At 42.7% G+C, this 22,853-nt stretch overlaps 3 protein-coding genes and 1 long non-coding RNA gene across 4 annotated transcripts in view; 2 read left to right on the plus strand and 2 right to left on the minus strand.

Moving 5' to 3' along the window:
• LOC311012785 (cadherin-12-like) overlaps positions 1-3,080 on the minus strand; it is a 103,330-nt gene extending 100,250 nt beyond the window's left edge. Inside the window, exon 1 of the mRNA XM_084008432.1 lies at positions 2,967-3,080. The gene's annotated coding sequence lies outside the window, so the exon portion shown is untranslated. The remainder of the gene's footprint in view (positions 1-2,966) is intronic.
• The window catches only part of LOC311012815, a 347,190-nt gene that overhangs the window by 191,839 nt on the left and 132,498 nt on the right, over positions 1-22,853 (plus strand). The gene's annotated exons all lie outside the window — the stretch shown is intronic.
• LOC311011998 (zinc finger and SCAN domain-containing protein 29-like) lies at positions 19,148-20,654 on the plus strand. Its single transcript, XM_084007258.1, has 3 exons — positions 19,148-19,696; positions 19,958-20,113; positions 20,332-20,654. The coding sequence occupies exons 1-3, from the start codon at positions 19,324-19,326 to the stop codon at positions 20,430-20,432; spliced, it is 630 nt and encodes a 209-aa protein (XP_083863384.1). The 5' UTR covers positions 19,148-19,323; the 3' UTR covers positions 20,433-20,654.
• On the minus strand, positions 20,971-22,374 carry LOC311012406 (uncharacterized protein; the record flags this gene model as incomplete). The annotated part of the gene is made up of 2 exons (XM_084007871.1): positions 22,170-22,374; positions 20,971-22,059 (listed from the first exon to the last, which is right to left on the minus strand). Exons 1-2 carry the CDS (start codon positions 22,368-22,370, stop codon positions 20,971-20,973), a joined length of 1,290 nt encoding a protein of 429 aa, XP_083863997.1. The 5' UTR covers positions 22,371-22,374.

Raw genomic sequence — 22,853 nt, forward strand, 5'->3', positions numbered from 1 at the left:
AACAGGAACGAGGCTGGTTGTTTCACATGAAAGTGTTTCTGTGTTTTTCCTTGCTCTCCTTGAACTTTCCTTGGTGTCTATAGAACAGTAATTAGATGTGAGCAGGGAGGTGTGGTTTGAGACACATTTTCCAGTCAGCCGGCTTTTGGAGATAACTTGTGAAGATTTGAACAAAATTAATTCCATTATGAATGTCCACATGTGTCCCCTGTTGCTGAGGGCGCTGAATGAATAAGCAGCAACATCACTGCTGTTCACATCTGGCTGCTCCGCTGAGGCATGAAGTCAGCAGAGACCAGGACCTCAATATTAAATGCAGAAACCTATTTATTACTCACCTTTATCCCTCCAATTGTTACTGTGTCTCATTCACATGTACTTTACTCCTCTACATATAAAAGAGTACATTTGTCTTGCATAAATATTATACTATACATATAAAATGGGGTATACCACAGTGAGTTAGACATTTCCAGAGCAGTTTAGAGTCACAGTAAATGTTTCTGATCATTGCATCATGGACTCCTCACCCAAACAACCCTCAGGTTGCAGTTGAAGCAATACAAATCTCCTTTTCTACACCTTTAAATGTGATGTTTCATTGCAGGATTCCTAATATGATATAATTCTTGTGCATCATTGACGGATTTTGGCTTCATGTGTTCTGTGGTTGTTGACAGTTTACTGATGCACTGCTGACTCTCCTGCATGCAAGTCCTTCCAAGTGCAAGATCAAATTTAAAAATCAAATGCATTAGGCCCCTGAGGTGTAATGATGGACTCTGAATGTTTTATTAAACAACGCAGACAGAACTTCAAATATCACTGACCATCTAGAGCACTGTAGATCTGACTAAAATTAGCTACATGTGTGTATTATATCAAATTAATGTTGCCTATATATTTTCTTATGGTTTGTATGACAATGTTTAAGCCTTTCTTGAAATATGGTTCATATATTCATATCATATATTCTCAATCTGCCTTACTTTCCACCGGTGAGCTTGCAAATGAAAGAATGAGCCTTAAATATTGTCATACATGCATTATTTCAGGAATACAGAAAAGGTATCGTCTATATAATACATCTCAGCAACACACTACTTTTATATAATACACAAATACAATTATAATCTGATGCATCGTGCGCTGTAGGGCAAAGATAAACGGATTAATTTACACAATCACACAGTCAGTGATGAATTACTAGCGGCCCTTCCTGCATTATACAGTTTAAATGTTGATTTTACTCTGATTATGTGTTTGACATCTTTGTATTTGTCTAATATTTTAGATTATAAAATAATATATCCGGAATACATGCAGGGAGCTCATCTCTCTCCAAGACGAAATGTCCGAATTGTCCAACACATCACTCCAGTTCTGATGTTTTATTTAGCACAAGTAGATATTTGTCCCAGCTGGACCTGCATACAGTATCATCATGTTGGGAAAAGTATATTACACTGTAGTAGGGAAGCCTCCCAGTATGAACTGGGCCAGTGGGTTAATGGACATTAGCCTTATGGGTCAGTTGTTTCAAAGATAATCAAACCCCCCTATACTGATGGGAAATTCCGGGGAATGGGCAATGGTAATGCACGCTAATCACACCAATCAGACCTGTTGTCTGCTGTAGCTGATCTGCTCCCCCACAGCCGGTCCCTCAGTGGTGTGTGTGTGTGTGTGTGTGTGTGTGTGTGCATACTTAATAATGTGTATAATGGTATGCTGTTCTTGGATGTGATGTTTACCGTCGGTTTGTTCACAGTATGGCGGGCTGGTGTTGATTTTTTTATTCACATATGTTAGTTCACTGGTTGCTCCATTTGTTTAAATGGTGATCATAGTTGACTGTCACTTATGGTGGTGCTAAAGAGAACATTGTGTTTAAATTGGCAAATTATGATTAATGATTAGGAATTTCCTTTGTACAGTCACCAGCCTTTATTGGTTAATAATGTTTCCTATTGTCTATCTCATTGTTAGGAAATCACACCTATAGTCCAAGTGACCGCTTGTAAATCAATTCATCAATTGTCAGGAATTAAACGTGAAACCCTGGACTCTTGATTCTGACAAATCATCTATGGTGGGCTAGTTTCCTCACATTGGCAACTGTTTCTCTGGGAGAGTCAATCCTTTTTTAGAGTTGTGTTAGATAGAGAGCATAGCTGCTTCAAAGTCACATCATTCAAAGTTAAATCTGCTCTCCGTTAACTTTTTCACCTCACTACTGTACTTTCAAGGCCAACAAAAATGATATAACCTGTGACAAAAACAATCTACGTTAAAAAGGAGAGAACTGAAATATATTAATCAATTAGATGGGTCACATTCATTGTATATTGTTGTGATATAGAGTGATATAAATGACCAATAAAGGGTCTGAGTAACAATTTATCATACAACTTCATAAGGATTAAGTATCGCATCACTGAGAAATCCTTGTTCAGATTGCAAATATATGTCAACCGGTTTAAAGAAGCATCACATTTCCCCACAGCTCAATTCAGATAAAAGACCAACTGTAAAAAAAAAGGGCCAACATAACAGAATCCTGTCTGTGTTTACTAAACACCCCCTCCTCCTGTCAGCACACTCTACATCCAGTTAAGTGGACACTGAACTTCTTGAAAAAAATAACCTGCAATCAAGTTTCACATTACATCATCATAAAGTGAACAAAGGGGTCACGGCACAGGTGTGTTCCTCCAAACAGTCAAAAGGCTGTTCCTGCTTAGCAATGCACAACATGTCCTGATTGCAGCTCCCCTTCTTTAGCTGTCACTTCTATAATTGATTTAAGAGAGCAGGGAGGCCCCTCCCACCACCACCCGGCCTACTGTCCCACCTCTGACACTAAATACTTGACAAATCCACACTCTCCACACTTGGCAACTCATGAAATGAATGGAAAACTAATACTCAACAACGAGCAGTGAGTGAGTTGAAATCAGAGTTACCTCCCTCCAAGCTGCTGCTGAGGAGACAAGTCCACCTACTCCTGTAACCGTGGCGATCCTGACTCAGTTCATCCTGTTGAACTAAAAGCACGCTCTGTCTGCCCTTTTCCTTCTCTATCATTCTCCTCTCTGTGTGAGCTCTCAGCTCGCTTTATCGGTTTCCCCCTAAGTCCCTCCCTCTCTGAGCCTCTTCCTCTCTCATCCCTCCCTCCCTCCCTCACAGTACTTTCATCCAAACCTCTCCTTCGTCTGTCCTCCTCATTCACACTCCAGGTTTTTCTCTGAAACTCACATTTGTTTTATTGGCCAGACCTTAATTTAGAACGGTGTTGCCAAATCAGGTTTTAAAGAACATAACATTTGATAATATTTAAAGAAATTTAGGGAAAAACATATACTTATCCTCCTTAGTTTGGATTAGACCAACCAAAACCAATGTTGAGTTTTGTTACATCCCACCTTTGGGTAGCCCTTTGGGGCAAGACAACACTTCCCCACTGACCCAAATTACAAAAGACACCTTTTAAATCAATCAAATCCTTAGGATTTAATGAGAACATGCAACACCACATTCAATACAACAATCCTAAGCTTAGAGGCAATGATACAAGCAGTGCCTCCACCAGAGGCCTCTTTCCTAATGCTGGCACTGGAACTTTGAAATACTTCCTCCCCAGTCCAGGTGCACCTCATTGTAGCACACCTGGGCAGAGCCACCGAAGGGGAAAACATACAGCCGTCACACCAACACCCTTAAAATGATGAATCATAATGTTTTCATATCGTCAGCAACAAAGAACCACCATACCATTTATTAATTGAAATTAATGTATTGAATCTTAAATGATGAAACTGACTGCTACTTACTAAGGCTGTATGTTGGAGTAAAACACTGCTACATATACATTTACATTTACATTTAGGTCATTTAGCAGACGCTTTTGTCCAAAGCGACTTACAATAAGTACATTTGTCAAAAGAAGGAAACAAAGAAACCACGACGTATCATTGCCGATGCAGTAAGAGCTAAAAATAGAACAAGTGTTAGGTCCTCATCTGAGTAAAGTAGTACTTCAAGAGTAACAGTGCTACGATCCGAGTTTTTTTTTTTTTTTGCGGGGGGGGGGGGTGTCGAGGGAGGGTGTTAGTGGGTCATGCTATGTAGAGTCGAGGTGAAGTCTGAACAGGTGAGTCTTGAGCCTTTTTCGGAAGATGGCAAATGACTCTGCTGTCCTGACATTGGTCGGGAGTTCGTTCCACCACTGAGGCGCCAGAACAGAGAAGAGTCTGGACTTTGCTGAGCGACATTTGTTTGATTTCAGCGATGGTGGTACCAGCCTGCCAGCTGAAGTAGAGGAGCGGAGTGCTCGCTTCGGGGCATGAGGTTTGACCCGTGTTTGAAGGTAGGCAGGTGCCGTTCCATTGATGGCCCTGAAGGCCAGTGTCATCGTCTTGAATTGGATGCGTGCTGCAACAGGGAGCCAGTGGAGGTCACGGAGGAGGGGGGTCACGTGGGAGAATTTGGGTAGATTGAAGATAAGGCGTGCTGCAGCGTTCTGGATACGCTGCAATGGTTTAATCGCATAGGCCGGGAGTCCGGCCAGGAGAGAGTTGCAGTAGTCAAGGCGGGAGATGACCAGTGCTTGGACCAAGAGCTGCGTTGCATCCTTTGTGAGGAAGGTCCGAATCCTGCGGATATTGTAGAGGGCAAATCTGCAGGATCGGGCCACAGCAGTGATGTTGGGGGTGCAGGATAGTTGGTCATCGAGGATTACACCCAGGTTCCTCGCAGTTGAGGAAGGAAATACTGTGATGCCCTCAACAGTGACCGACAGGTCCATGCGAGGGCAGTCTTTCCCTGGGATGAAGAGGAGTTCGGTTTTATTCAGGTTAAGCTTGAGGTGATGTGCAGTTGTCCAGACAGAGATGTCAGCCAGACAGTCCGAGATGCGAGTTGCAATGTGAGCGTCAGAGGACGGGGGAAAAGAGAGGAACAGCTGGGTGTCATCAGCGTAGCAATGGTAGGAGAATCCATGCGATGTGATAACAGAACCTAGTGATCTGGTGTATAGTGAGAACAGAAGCGGTCCTAATACTGAGCCTTGAGGGACACCCGTGTCCAGAGAGCAGGGTTTGGACATAGAGCCATTCCATGTGACCTGAAAGGTGCGGTTTGTCAGGTATGATGTAAACCAGGTGAGAGCAGAGTCGGTTATGCCAAGTTCAGCCAGAGTGGAGAGGAGAATTTGGTGGTTGACTGTGTCGAATGCAGCAGATAGGTCAAGGAGAATGAGAACGGAGGAGTTGGATGATGTTTTGGCGTCTCGCAGGGACTCGGTCACAGTGAGGAGGGCCGTCTCAGTGGAGTGGGCAGTCCTGAATCCTGATTGGTTAGGGTCTAGGAGGTTCTTCCGCAAGAGATAGGATGACAGTTGGTTGTAGGCAGCACGTTCCAAGGTTTTAGAGAGGAATGAAAGAAGAGATACAGGTCTGTAGCTTTGGATGTCAGTAGCGTCAAGGGTGGGTTTTTTCAGGAGAGGCTTCACGATAGCGGTCTTAAAATCCGCTGGAATGACACCTGAGGTGAGGGAGGACTTGATCAGGGTGGTGAGGAATGGCAAGATGTCGTGTGAGATGTCCTGGAGAAGAGAGGAGGGAATCGGGTCAAGGGAGCAGGTGGTGGCACGGTTAGATGTAACAAGTGCGTGAACGTCTTCAGAGGTGAGGGGGCTAAAGCTGGTAAGACCATCCGAGTTGAGAGTTGGGGGAGATGTCTTCTGGGAGGGAATAGGCGTGAATGAGGAGCTGATGTCATTTACTTTCTTGGTAAAGTAAGTTGCAAAGTCATCGGCAGTAAGGAAGGAAGGGGGCGGAGGGGTAGGAGGGGTGAGGAGGGAAGAGAACATGGAGAAGAGTTTCCTGGGGTTGGAGGCAGAAGAGTTGATCTTTGCCAGGTAGAAGGCAGATTTAGCTGCCGAAACAGTTGAGGTGAAGTCAGAGAGGAGGAGGTGGTAGTGAGCAAGGTCCTCGTGCTGTCCCGATTTCTTCCATTTTCTCTCTGACGCTCGCAACAATGATCTGTTGGTTCGCAGAGGTTCAGACAGCCAGGGAGGGGGGGGAGATGATCGCGCCGGTCGTGCGATTGGGGGACAGAGAGTGTCCAAAGAAGAGGCGAGTGAGGACATCAGGATAGAGGAGGCTTCCTCAGTAGGCATTAAGGAGAACTGTTCCGAGGATGGGAGCGAGGAGATAACAGTTGAGGAGAGAGCGGAGGGAGTGAGGGATTTCAGGTTGCGGCGGCTGGTGACCATTCGAGGCGTAGAGGGGAGGGATGTGGTGGGCTTCATGGGGAGGGAGAAAGTCACAAAGTGGTGGTCGGACACGGTGAGCGGGGTAACAGAGATTGCCGAGATGCCACAGGATCTTGTGAAGACAAGGTCAAGTTGGTTCCCGGCCCGGTGAGTTGGTGGAGAGGGGGAGAGCGTAAGGTCAAATGCGGAAAAGAAGTCGATGAATTCAGATGAGTGCAGCTTTCCCGAGTGGATGTTGAAGTCACCGAGGACGACGAGCGGTGTGCCATCATCAGGGGAGCAGCTCAGGAGGGCATCCATCTCATCCAAAAAGTCACCAAGAGGACCGGGTGGGCGATAGATCACTATGATGTTGAGTTTGAAAGGAATGGTGACAGCGACGGCGTGAAATTCAAGCGTAGATCGGGGTAGGTGGTCGAGAGGGAGGACCTGGTAGGACCATGTGGGTGAGATGAGGAGCCCAGTTCCTCCTCCTCGCCCTGTTCGTCTTGGGGAGTGTGAAAATGAGTAGGCAGTTGAAAGGGCAGCTGGAGTGGCAGTGTTTTCTGGGGTGATCCAGGTCTCTGTGAGGGCCAGGAAGTGGAGAGACTGCAGGGACGCATAGGCTGAGATGGTGTCCGCCTTCTTGACTGCAGACTGGCAGTTCCACAGCCCCCCTAGTACTTCAAGTTCCTTACCGGTGGAGATTGGTGGGTAGCAGAGATTGGATGGGTTACAGCCTCGAATGAAGGGACTTCGGTAAAATCTTCTCCAGTGCGATGTCCTGACTGGGATAAGACACATGGCTGCGAGGGGGGGGGGGGGGGGGGGGTTGAGATGTTATACCTACCTCAATGGGCTTCCTCGATGGACTCCCACAGATAGACTCCCTTGTCTTTGTTCAGCTGTCTTGACTCCCACAGATAGACTCCCTTGTCTTTGTTCAGCTGTCTTGACTCCCACAGATAGACTCCCTTGTCTTTGTTCAGCTGTCTTGACTCCCACAGATAGACTCCCTTGTCTTTGTTCAGCTGTCTTGACTCCCACAAATAGACTCCCTTGTCTTTGTTCAGCTGTCTTGACTCCCACAGATAGACTCCCTTGTCTTTGTTCAGCTGTCTTGACTCCCACAGATAGACTCCCTTGTCTTTGTTCAGCTGTCTTGACTCCCACAGATAGACTCCCTTGTCTTTGTTCAGCTGTCTTGACTCCCACAGATAGACTCCCTTGTCTTTGTTCAGCTGTCTTGACTCCCACAGATAGACTCCCTTGTCTTTGTTCAGCTGTCTTCGTTCTGATGGCCCGACGCTGCAGCTGACGCTGTAGTGACAGCCTTTTAAGTGCTCAATTTACCGCAAGTACTGACTGTGACTCCTCCTTCCCTCTAATCAAGTCTATTCACTACAGGTGAGCTGGCTCAAACAAGCTGATTGCTCACTTACCATAGACAGCTTCACAAGAAGTTCAACAACAAGCTATCAATACTAGACTAAATGTTACCACTAGCTTTACACACACAATGCCTAAACCCAAATCTACAATTAGTTTCTGACTTACCAACAAGAGACAAAGCAGCTTCCTTCCTTTCTCCAGACCAAATGTGGTTTGAAGAGAACTACTGCTGTCCTTTAAGTTCTGACTGGGGCTCCTCCTTCCCTCTAATCAAGTCTATTCACTACAGGTGAGCTGGCTCAAACAAGCTGATTGCTCACTTACCATAGACAGCTTCACAAGAAGTTCAACAACAAGCTATCAATACTAGACTAAATGTTACCACTAGCTTTACACACACAATGCCTAAACCCAAATCTACAATTAGTTTCTGACTTACCAACAAGAGACAAAGCAGCTTCCTTCCTTTCTCCAGACCAAATGTGGTCATCAATACATCAAATACACTCAGTGAAATACTCACTATCGTGAAGCTTAGCAAGCTTATTTTAAAGAAATCCAAAATCGCAGAACAATTACAGAAAATAAATGTACCTGACAAACAAACACTAGAAGCTTTCCTTTAAGAAAGGAAAATACGCTAAGTTTGAAAATGATGTAAGATAGCCCCTGCAGCAGACTCACTCAATTAAAGGAGATATGCCACCCAGCAACGGCAAAATCCAATCGAGACAAATAAAACAAGTCTTAGATGTTACGATAGGAGAGCAAAAGTTGAAAACCCTCCCACCAACCTGCCTGTTATGTGAGTATCGAATACTGATGGTACACACCGAATGGTTTACAATTTGATAACAAGAGAATTGCACCGACGCCAGACACTTAATTAACCCTTCAAGAACAAGGACAACTCTTCCCCATGAATTAGATCAGTTTGGACCTTCGTAATGGCTTTTGGTCCATCTCTATTGATCCCCAATCCAATAAAAAAAATGTTTCACCTGGGGATTGGATGTGCATTGCTGTGAAAGGTTTCCTCAGGGATATAAAAAATGTGCCAAACCTTTTCCAGACCGCAGTTCTGAAGACCTTAGAAGGCTTTCCTGTAGAAATGTACATTGATGATGTGTATTTGTTGAGTCAAAAGTCAAAAGTCAAGGAAACTATGACACCCGGAGGACAAGTGGAGCGGTGTATTGCCTCCCTGGTGAGGAGAGGAAATTCACCGAACTAACACCAGCTGATTAGCTGACTGAGAACACCTGCCTGCAGTCTTTCAGCAGGATCACTCTGCACTCAGTGAGGTTCAGACAACAGAGGAAAACCCAACTATCCAGCTTGGGTCAAACCATGAAGAAGCTACTGGTATGGATGAAGTGAACTTATATTGATACGAAATGTTTGTTTTGTTGCTGAAAGCAGAAAAGGGGGGTTTCTTGCATGATAAGGATAGACAGCAGGCCTATTTTTTATAGAGCAGCAGTGAAGTAGCCTGCTGGGTTTTGTTTGTCTCGGTGCTGTTACAGATTGATTTCATGCTTCTGTCATTGATAATTGTGAAATAATATTTGATAATTGACAAATTGGAGGTACATGGTAATCAAATATGGTGAAGATTAAAACAGTTAAGTTAAAGTTAATAATTATGATTTGAATAATAAATTACTTTAAAAAATGACAAACATTTAAGACATTTGTTTGTTTGAAAGTAATGATGGTTGTACATTTCTGTTTCTGTTTGAAGGTTTTCAACCTAATTATTCTTCCCATAAGAAAATAAAATTGAGAAGAGGAAAAGAGTTGTCCCATTGCATCCTTTATGGTTGGCCAGGCCATTTTTCAAGTTTGGGCAGAAGCTGGTGAAAGTAAACCACAGGATAACTTGTCAGTATTGATGGGAACTCCTCTTGAGGCTCATTTAGACGTAGGCGACACAGAAGGAGGCTAAAACAAACAACATTATTTCTCTCAAATACATGGTCAGTTACTGAAGCAAAATATTCAACTGAAGAAAAAAATATATTTTTAGATTCCTCTACCCTTCAATTAAAGAAGCAACCAAACAAACACGGCTGGCATGAAAGCTATGATGAGCAGATGTGGGAAATGGAAAATAATGATGATAAACAACCAGCAAGAGGAGTTTCAAATGGACTGACAAGTAAAATGAACAAAAGTAGAAGCGTAAATCAAGAGAACAAACAAAAACAAAAAAACATTTATAACTCTGTTTATCATAAACTCATGTTTACAATGTTTTCTGAGATAATAAATCAAGAGAGAAGTATGCTCATTTTCTCATGGACAGTTCTTCTTCAGATTTTATTGAAGGTCATTGCTCCCTCCATGCCAGCATCCACCCATGCCAGGTTGACGAGGGCCATAGGCTTTTCATTTGTTTTCCAGATGTTGTGCAGAAAACATCTTCACTGCCTTCACCCTGCTGACAACAGTTGCCCTCGCACAGACTGGCCACGCAACGATATTCCTCCTTGTTCAGGCTTAGTGCAGCTTCGCCAAATGACCGGACTGTTTTATGGTCATCCACCTTGGGAAATGAACAGAAAATTAACATGTTTCTGTGGAAAGGGTTGGGGGCATATACTGTATTATGAATATTACATGCTCCCCCTGCTTAAAAAACAAACCAGAATGTTGTATCTTCTGCCCTTATTCCATCGCTCACAATTGATGACATTGTCCTTGGTCATATTAGTGAACACTGTGTCCGGTGAGGATGGTTAGGTAGCCCATAATGTCACCTATGAGCATGCCATGCTTATTTCCACTGCAGGCTATGGATTCGACAAAACATACCAAGATACATACAAAAACAGAATGAACCGACCTCCCTGAAAGGACTTTTTGCAGATTGGGATGTCTGAGATAGGTAAGCTGCAGGGGGGAGGTGAGGAGACATCCCCTGCCCCATCACTGGTATATGTACTGGGAAGGGGCTGAATGGAGATTTCAGCTAACAACCCGACAGCGGACGAGGTGGACACTGGAAGATGTGCAGTAAGCGAACATGCCATACAAAAAGAACACCTGTGCAACATAGAAGCTACCAAAGAAGAAGGAATATAATGTCAATAGTTACTTACCAAACAGTTCAGGAATCTTTTCCCTGGCAGCCATCATAAATGTGGTTTCCTGGGCTGCAGTAAGCTGATCGTCTGTGAAAACAGTGTCATGTAGCACAAATTTATATTATCAACCTAATAAATTTGTTATTGTTTATTACCTTCGAACCACGTCTCCTGCCCTTTCTTGGTATCACGTACCTGTGTGCCTTTTCATTACTGTTAATACAGGTTCTGCGGACAGAATTAATTACATTCATTTTAATATTCAAAGGCTTAATAATATGACTAGAGATGCCATTGCCGGACTACATGAACAATTGGCTGCTACTTCCCTGATGACTTACTCAAACAGAATGGCCCTTTATTTCCTCCTAGCTGAAAGAGGTGGTGTGTGTGCTTTGTTTTCCCAAGATTGCTGTGTGTACATAACAACACAGCCCCGGATGTGATTCTATACAATCAGAGAGGAGTCGCCCCCCTCATGTCCAGCAGAGAGAATGACAGTTTAAGGCATTTCATTTCTTGGGCTTCATTTTTCAGAACCAATGCAGGACAACCACCAATGCAGACATGTCAGGTGAACACATGATCTCACACACACGTGCTATGGATTATTGTCACCACCCTCCCCCGTCTTAAAGCTTGACGCTGCCGGGGTCTCTGGTGCTACAAAGAACCTCATCCAGCTCCCATCTTAACATAATTACAGACTTAACATGTGATGTTTGTATAAATGTGTGTGTGATGTGACCAATCACATGTAGTCTGTTTCTCTGTGTATCGAACTGCTAATCAGAAAAGCTGTGGTTGTTGCATTTTTGATGGATGAACGTCCCTCACCGCTGACTGACCTATATAGAAACACAACAACCTCCTGATATTTTCTGTCAGACCTTTTCTCTTGTCTGCTTTTATCTCACTGACGGACAACTGTGTTATCTCCACTTTGTCTCTCTCTTATCTCGCCTTTTTCAAATCTGCCAGAGCCAGAGAAACAAGCAGGTGTGAGGGACAATTATACATTGATCTTAACAGTCCCTCCATCAATCGTCTAAACAGAAGTATTGATCCAGATCTGGAAATCTGTTGTAATAAACAATATCAGATGAATTGATTAAATATATGACTAGTATCAACTGGGGGCTCGTCCATACCAAGAAGTAAGTTGTGAGTAGTGTAGATTGACGTTAGTCGCTGTAGAAGCAGTGTTTTTAGCGTTAAGATAGAGCGCTTGTTTTAAGGCGCGCATTAGAAGCTTTGCATACACTGTAAAAAAAATCCTAATTTTACGGTATATGACTCTAATTTTTTACAGTAGTTTTTCTGTTCTTTGAAAATGGTGTACAAAACTGTAAAATTACAGACTTTATCAGTAAATGAACAATCTGCCTGTTATTTTAAGTATTATGACAGTAATGACAAATTACATTTATTTCTCATTTTTTTACAGAAAAATACTATATTAATTATACATGATCTTTCTGTTTTCTTAAATTAAATACAAATATTGTAAAATGACAGTAATTCTCTATAATTAAATATGTAACTTGTAATAAAAAGGTTTATGTCCATAAAAACAATCTTAACACTTTTCTCTGTAATTTTACAGTAAATCTTATTATTTTCACATTTGCATGTAATTATACATTCAACCTGCAATTAAATATGTAGCTTGTTATATGAAGGTTTATTTCCATACTAACAATTTAATGTTTTTCTCTGTAATTTTAAGGTAAATCTTATTAGTTTTAAATGTATGTGTACTTTAACATTCAAACTCTGTAATTAAATATGTAGCTCATTATATTAACATTTATGTCCATACTAACGTTTTTCTCTGTAAGATTAAGGTAAATCTTATTAGTTCACTAGTACTATGTATGTATAAAAGTACTTGTATAGACTTTGGATTAGACTAGATAGTATTAGACTAGTGAGTACTTTAATATTCAAACTGTAAGTCTGGATATAATGGCAATGATTCTAACAAAAATACGTACAGGTCAGCCTGTCTGTGCAGACAGGTATGGCGCGTCTTTCAGTGGCTGAAGCAGCGCAATGTGTGGGGAGGTCAAAAACAGGTCAATGACGGCAATCGGTAAACTTGTTGATGGGTAAAGCTTGAATTCGGATGATGCTTCAATAACCATGATTATCGCAAAATATGAGTGGGTTAGCATTTATACATTCCAATTAAAATAATTAATATTATATCTATGTTACATTAAACTGGAATAGGCCTTTATCTGCTGTTCAGCAAGTAATGCAAGTACCAGTAAAAATATTGATGCTTTTGATATTTTGCTTAAATCAAGTGAAGTCAACTCATCTTTGTTTATATAGTACTTTACACATAATGCAGTAGATCGTGTGTGACAGAGAGAGAGAGAGGGAGAGAGAGAGAGAGAGAGATGCTTATGTAATTAAATATATATCCGCCTACAAATAAAAATAAATAAACATTTATTTTCTTTATCATCTTTTCTTGATAAAGAAAAAGATACCACGCTGATACAATTGCTATTGGCCGTCTTGCCATGTTGCTTTGAATGCGATTGGTTGATGTGGCTGTCGTCACGAAAACTGGCCAATGACAACTGTGCGCGCCTTCTTTTTGAAAATACGTCAGTTTGAATGGGTACGCGCTGGCAGTCGTGCACTAGTGGACTACCTGACCACTAACGTATTACCTGGATTATTACCTGGACTATTTTACATCTGCTCGCCATGTTTTCATTTGGAGCGAATCTGAGTTGTGGGATTTCAACGGAGAACAGAAACGTGGAGTATGGACACAGTTGAAGGGTCAGACGGATCTGTTTGGTCAGCTATTACTTGGACGTCACTACATAACTGTTCTGCTGTATCAGGTAAGAATTAATTTCCCTTCCCTTTGTAAAATCATAACCTAACGCAGTGTTTGTGTTCATTCCCTTAATTTACAGTGATGGTCTTGTCAAACTGTTAGCTAACCGTTAACTAACGTTATCGTATAGTCGTCGGTGATTAACGTTATTTTAGCACAATGTGTTTCTGAAAACATTTTATGCGAGAAATAAGCTATGCAGTTGCTTTATTTTAGATCGACAACGGTCAGTTTAAAAGATTTTCGACAGCTTGCGGGAGGCGGCGCCCCGTCTCTCAAAACTCGCCGTGACGCAAAGCCATTGCACGGCAAACAAACAAAACAGTGTAGTGCTGTGTCCATTTATTCAACTCAAGCATTAATTCAAGAACAGCAATAAGGTCTGTGGCATTCAGATAGCACCATACAGCTTCACTTCTACTGGAAACAGAAGCACTGATGTCAACCTGAACACTGAAATAAACATTCATACTGGGAGCGCTAGCTCCAGCAGCTAGGCAGCTAGCTCTCCTAGCATGAATGCAGTTACTCCAGTGTTACTGTTGACTTCAGTGCTGATGTTTCCAGTACAAGTGAATATCGCTGCTTCCTGCTCGCTCCCGTTCGCGTCGTCACTTGTCCGCGTATTTTTTGGGAAAAAAATACGGATATCCATACCGAACACCACAGCTAACTAGCGACCATGAACGTCAAGCACTAACAGCGTCCCTCTCATGAGTCTGACTCAATGACCCGCCTCCCCAGCCCCTGTAATTGGCCAGCACGTTTGTTCGTTGATTGGATTGGTTGAATTGTATCGACAAACCGAGATAGGAATAATAGAGTGATGGCCACTCCGAGGTAAAAAACAAGACCCAAATAAAATAAACAGTTTCCAGCCCAGGGCAGGCACGGCCATATCTATAGGCAAAAAAAATGACTCTGGATCAACTAATAATAATAGAAAAATAAATAAAATCCTTTTTATAGTAAGGATTTTTCAGTCGATCTTACTTTGTCCTTTTTCCTTTCCCCCTCCCCCAGGTGCACCAAAGATCCATCTGATTACTGGCAATTTGGAGGAGGATTCTTCTTGATCTGCTACATTGCACTGTCACCTCTGGTACAGATTAATTGACCTTTTGTGGTATGTTTTGATTTTATTTGATAATACACTGTACATTTAAGGTTAAATTAAGAGGGCTGAATAGGCTAAATTAAGAATGTAATGCATGTGCACAAATACTACAACTATTATTGGAACTACAGAGCCCCCAGGGACAGGAAAACATTGTGGAAAACAATATAAAACTGAATTGGAAAATACAAGCTAAAAAACAACTGACAACAACCCCCTCAGCCCAGCAGCTCTCCACCTGTTTCAAAAGTGAAACGCCATCACCTCGTCATGATAGTACAGCTATCAGACAAGATAGACACATGGAGAAATAGAATTTTTAGTTTTTCAGTTCTTCCTTGGGGTCTCTGAAGAACTGTTTGTGAATAATTGGTTGATATTGTAAATGTACAACTCAATACATTAAATAAAGGGGTTTTAGAATCAATATTGGTGTGTATTTTATTTATAATTAAGTTTCACAACCTACTTTAATTGAAACAGTGAAAACCTTTAGATGTATCGATTTTGAATTTCCTAAGTATGTTTTGAGTTGAGGATATTTCACAATAATCTTTTGCATAATATTTTCAGTAGTTAAAATATTCAATGTATTACATTAAAACTAATATAACAAAAACTGAATCATTAAATATTTAGCATGTAACACACTTATTGAAGGTGTTTGATTGTAAAAAAAATATAGGAAAAATATGTAGAATAGTGGTATTTTTATGCAGAACCATGCAGAATGAAAATGTTACTTAATCTGAATTAGATGTATTATTACAGATTTCTGTAATAGTAATGTTTTTGAACTTTATTTGAAATAAAATATTTTACTTTAATTTTACGGTTTTTGGTTGGCAGCCGTAGCTGACAGTCATTGACCGTTTTTTTACATTTTTTAAAAAATATGTAGAATAGTGGTATTTTTTATGCAGAACCATGCAGAATGAAAATGTTACTTAATCTGAATTAGATGTATTATTATAGATATTTTACTTTAATTTTACGGTTTTTGTTTGGCAGCCGTAGCTGCCAGTCATTTGACTGTTTTTAAGGTGTTTTTAACTGTTATTGAAGGTGTTTGATTGTAATAATTTAGGAAAAATCTGTAGAATAATGGTATTTTTCTGCAGAACTTTTAGCATTGTCACTTTATTAAAGGTGTTTGATTGTAGTAATTTAGGAAAATTCTGTAAAATAACAGTATTTTTCTGCAGATCTTTTAGCATTGTCACTTTATTAAAGGTGTTTGATCATAAAAATTGAGGGAAAATCTGTAAAATAACGGTATTTTCCTGCAGAACATTTAATGAAATTTTCTGTAATAGTAATGTTTTTGAACTTTATTTGAAATAAAATATTTTACTTTAATTTTACGGTTTTTGGTTGGCAGCCGTAGCTGACAGTCATTGACCGTTTTTTTACATTTTTTTTTCTTACAGTGTAGGTAAGGAGTGTTTTCTGGTTTTCATTTTTTGTAATGGGCCAAAGGAAGGTACGTTTTGACCATTGGTGCGCACATGTTGGCCTCTGTTGAGTGTCCCCTGTAGGCAAAACGCGTTCCCCCTTTGGGATTAGTGGGCTTCCCCACTGTGGGGTGAAAATGGCTAGAGCGGTCGTCTCTGGAGCACATCCGTAGTCTTAGCAGGGCTGCCAGCTTGCTGGTTGCTGTGCTACACTACTGCTTTACGATATGTACATACCCTTCATCAGTAGCCCCTGGAGACTCAGGATGCAGTTTAGGCTAGTTTTGGTTCAGCAGTTAGAGACGACTCATGGTTTCCCTTGAGTCTAAGTGCTGCATTTAGTGTGTCAATATTGTGTATTATTTTGTTTCCACTTACTGGTTCACGTTCACGTACGTAATGGTAGCTAAAGAAGATTTCATTTGTGCCCCATCTGAGGCGTTGTTGGAGCAGTGCACATGGGATCAGCTGATTAAAATAGCTGACCACTATAACAGTTGTGGTCTATATTTTTATTGAAACAAATACATTTAAAAAAAGAATACATCTGCAGAGCTTTTAGAAAGGTGCAGAATCAAAGTATCACTTATCGTGAAGGGGGGAGTGCGAGTGCGAGATCTAGTGGCTGGATGTTATCAATGTTGTCAATAGCACCTTTAAAGGGAATCAGATTTTTGTTTTTTAAAACCTCAGATACGTCACCTGGCTTGTAGTCAGGAGGGAATTTGTGAAAAATCATAGCGATTGTGCACTTCTGGAAAAGGTTTTGATTTTTGGCAGGGTGTTAGGTGTGGGCCTAAGGTTTTTAAAAATCCATGGATACAAGTTGGGGTGGCCCCCTTTTGGCCGGTATACATAAAATCCAAAATGGCCCCCGCCGAAAAGAGAAAAGGCTATATCCCACCTTCCTTTAGTTTTAAAATTATGTATAATGACACTTCTTCTACTTGATTTAATAAAAGGAATGTCATTTTAATATTATCTTCCCATTTTAAGGTAATTTCTCATGTCAAATTTATTGTCACTTTTTGCTTGAAAAACGGTCTATATCTCTTAAATGAAATAACATATAAAGATCATTCAGGCCTCCAAACCCATATGTTCACCCTTTAGGAATAATATTGAACAAGTTATCATATCGAGATGATATCCCAAGAGTGTGGAGGTAAGCTGTTAGCTGGCTCTGGATGGGACAGGATGTTTGCCCTTGCAAAGATCTTCAATACTGGTGTTGCAGCATCTCTACTAAGCAGCAAGCATGTCAAATATACACGGTATGCCTACGAGCTCACCCTTGCCTGGCTCCATGTACTCAAACTACAGGCATATGAAGAGTTCTGCCAAGAGGGCTATGGGCCTCATGAAAGCATAAGGATGTGGGAAAGTCAACTCAGGAATAATGCTCCAACAGCCTCTTACTGGCTAACAGTGAGAGACTACCTCATGATCAACTGCCGTCTCATCCGTGGTCAGCGAGTGGGCAATTGGCCACTGACCCTGAATGCCCTTAAAGATTTGTGCCCATGGTTATTTGCCTTTGGGCATACAAATTATGTCCGCTGGGTACCAGTATTCCTGAAGGACATGGCAAACCTGCCAGATACCCATCCAGCAGTCCACGAGGCGTTCATTGAGTGGAAGTTTGTGGTCCAACGTGGAGATAAAAACATCTCCCTTATGGCCCTTGATCAGAGCCAGGAACACACATATCAAGTTTCTGAAGGAGGACAGTGGTTCAAAGGGCCTGTATGCCCAGCAGAAGGAGAAGGAGATAAATGAGCTCTCAAAACCAGAAGTAATACAGGCGATTGACGAGTTTGAGGTTGCCTGTTTTTTGCCTCAAGCAAGAAGGAAAGTCCGGAACATCCAGAGTCCTCAGCTGCTGAACAGAAGAAGTTCCTGCATCATCTGAAAGAACTATGCAATCTTGCAAAGCCATGTTCACACAGTTTGTAAGGGACAGAATATAAAAAGCCACCAAGCCTCTATCTGATGTCATTCCAAGGGCTAATTTTTTACACATTTACGAACAGGCCACCTGTGGATTTGAAGTAGAGTGCCAGCAAGTTGGGGTCTGTCAAGGCAAATACTGCTCTTGTCACCAAGCTTTTCATGTCCCTACAAGCCCGTCCTGATCTGGACATCAATGACTTCTTCAAGCAAGAGAATCAGCATGAGCCTCCATCTTTGTCCGATCAAGGCAAGCTACGGTCAAGAACCAAGTCAGATATTCTTGGGTGCTCACCAGAAATGCCAGGTCTGTATACTGTATATCATGTTTTCTGTCTTTCTTAGATAGGGTGAACAAGGGTTCTGCACCTTTAAGCTCTGTTTCTGCTTTAAAATCTTCTGATCATTAGTATGGTCTGCTGCTACTGGTTGAAATAAACTCATTCATTAATTAATTCAGGTCCTGGCCCCTCTCCATCAGCCAAAGAAGCTTCTGTGGTCGTGCTTGATATGGCAGCAGTTATACACATCATCAGATCCCAGTGTGCCAGTGTTTGGAGACTACACTCAGATGGACTTGATGCCATACTTACACAGCCTGATAACTGACAGGATGACAAGAGTGGATGCAGTCTGGGATAAGTATATAGAGGCAAGTCTCAATTCCCAGACTTGTGTTAAGCGTGGTGGGACAGCAGGGTACAGAATACGAGTCTCTGCTAAGATACCTCTGCCAAAGGGAGCTCAATGGCAGAAGTTCCTCAAGGACAGCCAGAATAAAGATGAGCTGTGTCAGTATATCAGTGAGGAGCTTCAGAAGACCACAGCTGGCTAAAAGTACCACCTCCTGACAACAAAGGCTAACTTGGTCCTGAGCAACAAACCTACTGACCTAGAAGCATTGTCACTAATGGGGCTTTTCCATAGTCACGGCACGGCACGGCACTACACGGCACGGCACGCTTTTTTTGCATTTCCACTAGGGTTGGGCTTAGGATTAGGGTACTTTTTTTGTAACGCCTCGGCCCTGGTTCCAAGCGGGCCGAAGCGCCACTAAAACGTGACGTCAGCTGACTGCCTTACACGGATTGGCCAACGAGTGTCCACTGGAAGCGTCATAAGTGCGACGTCCGACCAGACTGTAAACACAACTCAACCCTGGCATTTTTAAAACCGGCTGCTCTGCGACAACACCGAGAAAAATGGAATCACAGAGAAAGTCAACGCCATGGTCGGTCGACGAGGTCCACACGTTCCTCTCTTTAGTGGCCGAAGAAAGGATTCAAAGGGAGCTCGACGGCACAACACGAAATGAAAAAGTGTTCAAGGAGATCGCCCAGCTGTTGGCCGCACACGGGTACCACCGTACGCCTCAGCAATGTAGGGACAAGTTAAAAAAGCTCAAAAGCGATTACCGGGCCATAAAGGACCACAACGGCCGAAGTGGGGCCAATCGAAAGGCCTGGAGGTGGTATGGCGAAATGGACGCCATTTATGGACGTAGGCCATCAAACAATGGACGGGAGGGTGGTCTGGACTCGGCCGCGTCGTTGTTACAGACAATGATCGAGGATGGTAAGTGTTTTGTGACTTTTGTCTGTAGTAATCGTGAAAATAACTGGTTACGTAACCCGTTGGTGCACAGCTCAGTGAAATGTTTTTACTCGTGTAAAAGTTTGGTTGTTGTCTGTTAACAAGCTAGCTACTTTTAGCTATCGATAGCAAGCTAAGCTAAAACTTCCGTCCTGTGCTAGTGTGCTGTATCTTGCTCTTTCACGTGTTGCCATTCTGTTTTGTGCTTGTACTTAAGTCGTCGTGTGTATATTTTTGTTTTAGAATCCCTTCCCACAAGTGAGGAGATTTCCGACGACCCCCCACGTTCCCCTTCCTCTACCCCAGCACCACCAGCAGCAGCTTCGACACCAGTTGAAGCTTCGACGTCAGCAGATTCTGGTCCTTCGACGTCGAGCAACACACAGCTTGTGGTCACAGGTAAGAGGCAGGGCAGACATAATACATAATATACGCTGGTCTGAAATGTAATAATACACTCTTACGAGACCGTTTGGTTTCATTTGTACAACCGACAGTGTCTTTTGATGTCTACATCATGTGCCTTTTTAGCCCTAAATGTATGTCCCCAGAAATATTTTTACAAGCCTGCTTTGGTTAATTACCCACTATTAATACTTTTCTTTATTGTTGTACAGGAAGGAGAAGAAGGGGCCTCTTCCAGCAGGATCAGGCAGCTGTGCTGAGGGAGATGCTGGCTCAGGATGTATCGCAGCAGGAGCAGAACCGGGCTCAGTGAGATACCCACATTCAGTTGCTCCTTGCTGACGCCCGAGATGCCAGACAGTTGGAAGCCACAATGAGGAGGGAGGAGAGTGCACAGACGGCTGCATTCAACCAGGCATTCCTTGGTCTCCTGGGCCAGCTCGTCCAAGCAATGAGTGACCGGCGTACATAAAACATTCCCCTCACCTGGACCTGGTCTCAAGAGACATTTGTACTTTGGACTTTGTAAATAGTTGGTTTTGCACTTTACTTTTGTTTTTAATAAATGTGTGATTGTATCAAGACTTTGTTTCATTCATTTGTCTCTACACATACAGAAAAGGGGTTAAAAAGCAAAGGTTAAGATTTCCTACCATATACTTTTACTTCTATTTACATTACATACATTATATTTGTCAGTAAATCCTTATAACCTTGGTAAATTTATGAACAAAAGTGGAGACATATTTGCAAAATACAAAAAGGTTTTATTTTTGGTCAAAACACACTATAAATGTATAGTGCACATCTCCCATTCTGTACATCAGTACACACAAGGGCAAAATAAATGTTTAGGCACTTGACAAAAAGTGACGCATCAGACCCTCCCTAACATCTCTGCCTTCCTCCTCTGCACCCTGTGCCACTGCTACCACAGGCTCAACTGCTGTTGCTGCAGGTGTGTCCCATTCTGTCACATAGGTCTCTCCATGATTTTCGCACAGATTGTGCAGAGCACAGCAAGTCTGCACCATTGACTTCACAAGTTCAGTGTCCGAGTCGTTCCTTTTCAGAAGGCATCGCCATCTTCCTTTGAGCCTGCCGAAAGCATTTTCAACAACCACTCGTGCTCTGCTGAATTTTCTATTAAATACTTGCTGTTCGTCTGTCAGTCGCCCGGTGTCCTGAAAAGGTTTTAGGAGCCAGTTCTGCAGGGGGTAAGCGGAGTCCCCTAGGAGGTAATAGCCAGCAGTCACCCCACCAATGTTTCTTGTGTGAGCTGGGAAGTGGTTTCCCCGGCTGGCTAACTCCCACACTGAAGAGAGTCTCAGGACCCTGGCATCATGTAGGCTCCCTGGCAATCCAGCAAACACGTTCCAGAACAGCCCCTTTCCATCAACCACACCTTGGAGAATGATGGAGTGCCACCCTTTACGGTTAAAATAGTCACAATGATATTCCTGTGGTGCTATGATAGGGATGTGTGATCCATCGATGGCACCAACACAGTGTGGGTCCCCCCATCTGTTCTCGTTGTAGGCAGCTATCTCTCTGAATTTCTCCTCATTAGGAAAACGGATCTGCTCTGGGACCAACACCGTCTGTGCTGCAACACAAAACTCCTGCACACACCGGCACACTGTTGTTATGCTGACTCCAAAAAGGTGTCCAATGCTTCTATACTCAGAGCCAGTAGCAAGCTTCCAGAGTGCGATAGCCACTCTCTTCTTCAGGGGCACACATTCACGGAAGCTGGTGTCTTGCCGCTCCATAATCGGGCGCAGTTTGTTGCACAGGAAATCCAACGTTTCTTCGGACATTCGGAAATTCTGCACCCACTGCGCGTTGGTGAAGCCAGGGACAACTATATCCCACCACTCAGAGGCTCGGTTAAATGCCCAGACCGACGGCTTGCGGCAGCGACGCAAGTCGAGAACCATCTGAAACACACACATACAGCATACACATTTTAATGCTTTATAGTGATAGCCAGCAGCCATTATTGTGCACGACGACTGCTACCAAGCTAGCGATAGCAACATTAACTTACCCCCAAACGTCGTCTTTTTGCAGCTTGTATTCTCTCGTCCTCGGCTTCATACTCCTGTATGGCTTCCAAAACCTTTCTGTACTTTTTAATTGTATTTTGTCTCGCCGCCTGGATTCTTCTCTGGCTCTCTTTTTTAGCTCTGTGTGTGACAACAAGCCACAGAGCGAGCAGCAAATACACGATCGCCTCGGTGTCCTCCATTGTTGGTGATGGTGTTGTTTTCTTCCCGGTTTTGTGCGGGCGTAGCGCATCGTGCGTAAATGACGTCACGGCAGTTTCGCAGCCGTGGTATGACGACCCCACCCACGTCGAGGAGATACTATGGAGGTACTAGTTGTAATGGAAACACACCCAAAATCGGCCGTGCCGTGCTGTGCCGTGTAGTGCCGTGCCGTGACTGTGTAATGGAAAAACACCATAAGTCAGCAGGAAGAAGCGGACACACATATGATGCTACATTTACGTAATGCTGCCGAACAGGGTCACAGCAAGGCCTATCTAAGGACAGTAGATAGTGATGTGGTTGTGCTGGCCATTAATCTGTTCCAGGAGTTAGGGCTCTCAGAGCTATGGATTGGTTTTGGATCAGAGAAGGCATATAAAGATATTCCAATCCACCACATCTTAGAAATGCTGGGACCTCAAAAATGCAAAGCACTGCCCCTCTTCCACGCGTTCACAGGA

This window comes from Eutrigla gurnardus, assembly GCF_963514095.1.
Source record: "Eutrigla gurnardus genome assembly, chromosome: 4".
Lineage (NCBI taxonomy): Eukaryota > Metazoa > Chordata > Actinopteri > Perciformes > Triglidae > Eutrigla > Eutrigla gurnardus.

Bases quoted from the DNA above. Each gene is read 5' to 3' on its own strand.
- LOC311011998 (XM_084007258.1), top strand. From the start codon at position 19,324: ATGGAATCACAGAGAAAGTCAACGCCATGGTCGGTCGACGAGGTCCAC. The intron at 19,697-19,957 runs GTAAGTGTTTTG...TTTTTGTTTTAG, and splicing joins ACAGACAATGATCGAGGATG to AATCCCTTCCCACAAGTGAG. The intron at 20,114-20,331 runs GTAAGAGGCAGG...ATTGTTGTACAG, and splicing joins CACACAGCTTGTGGTCACAG to GAAGGAGAAGAAGGGGCCTC.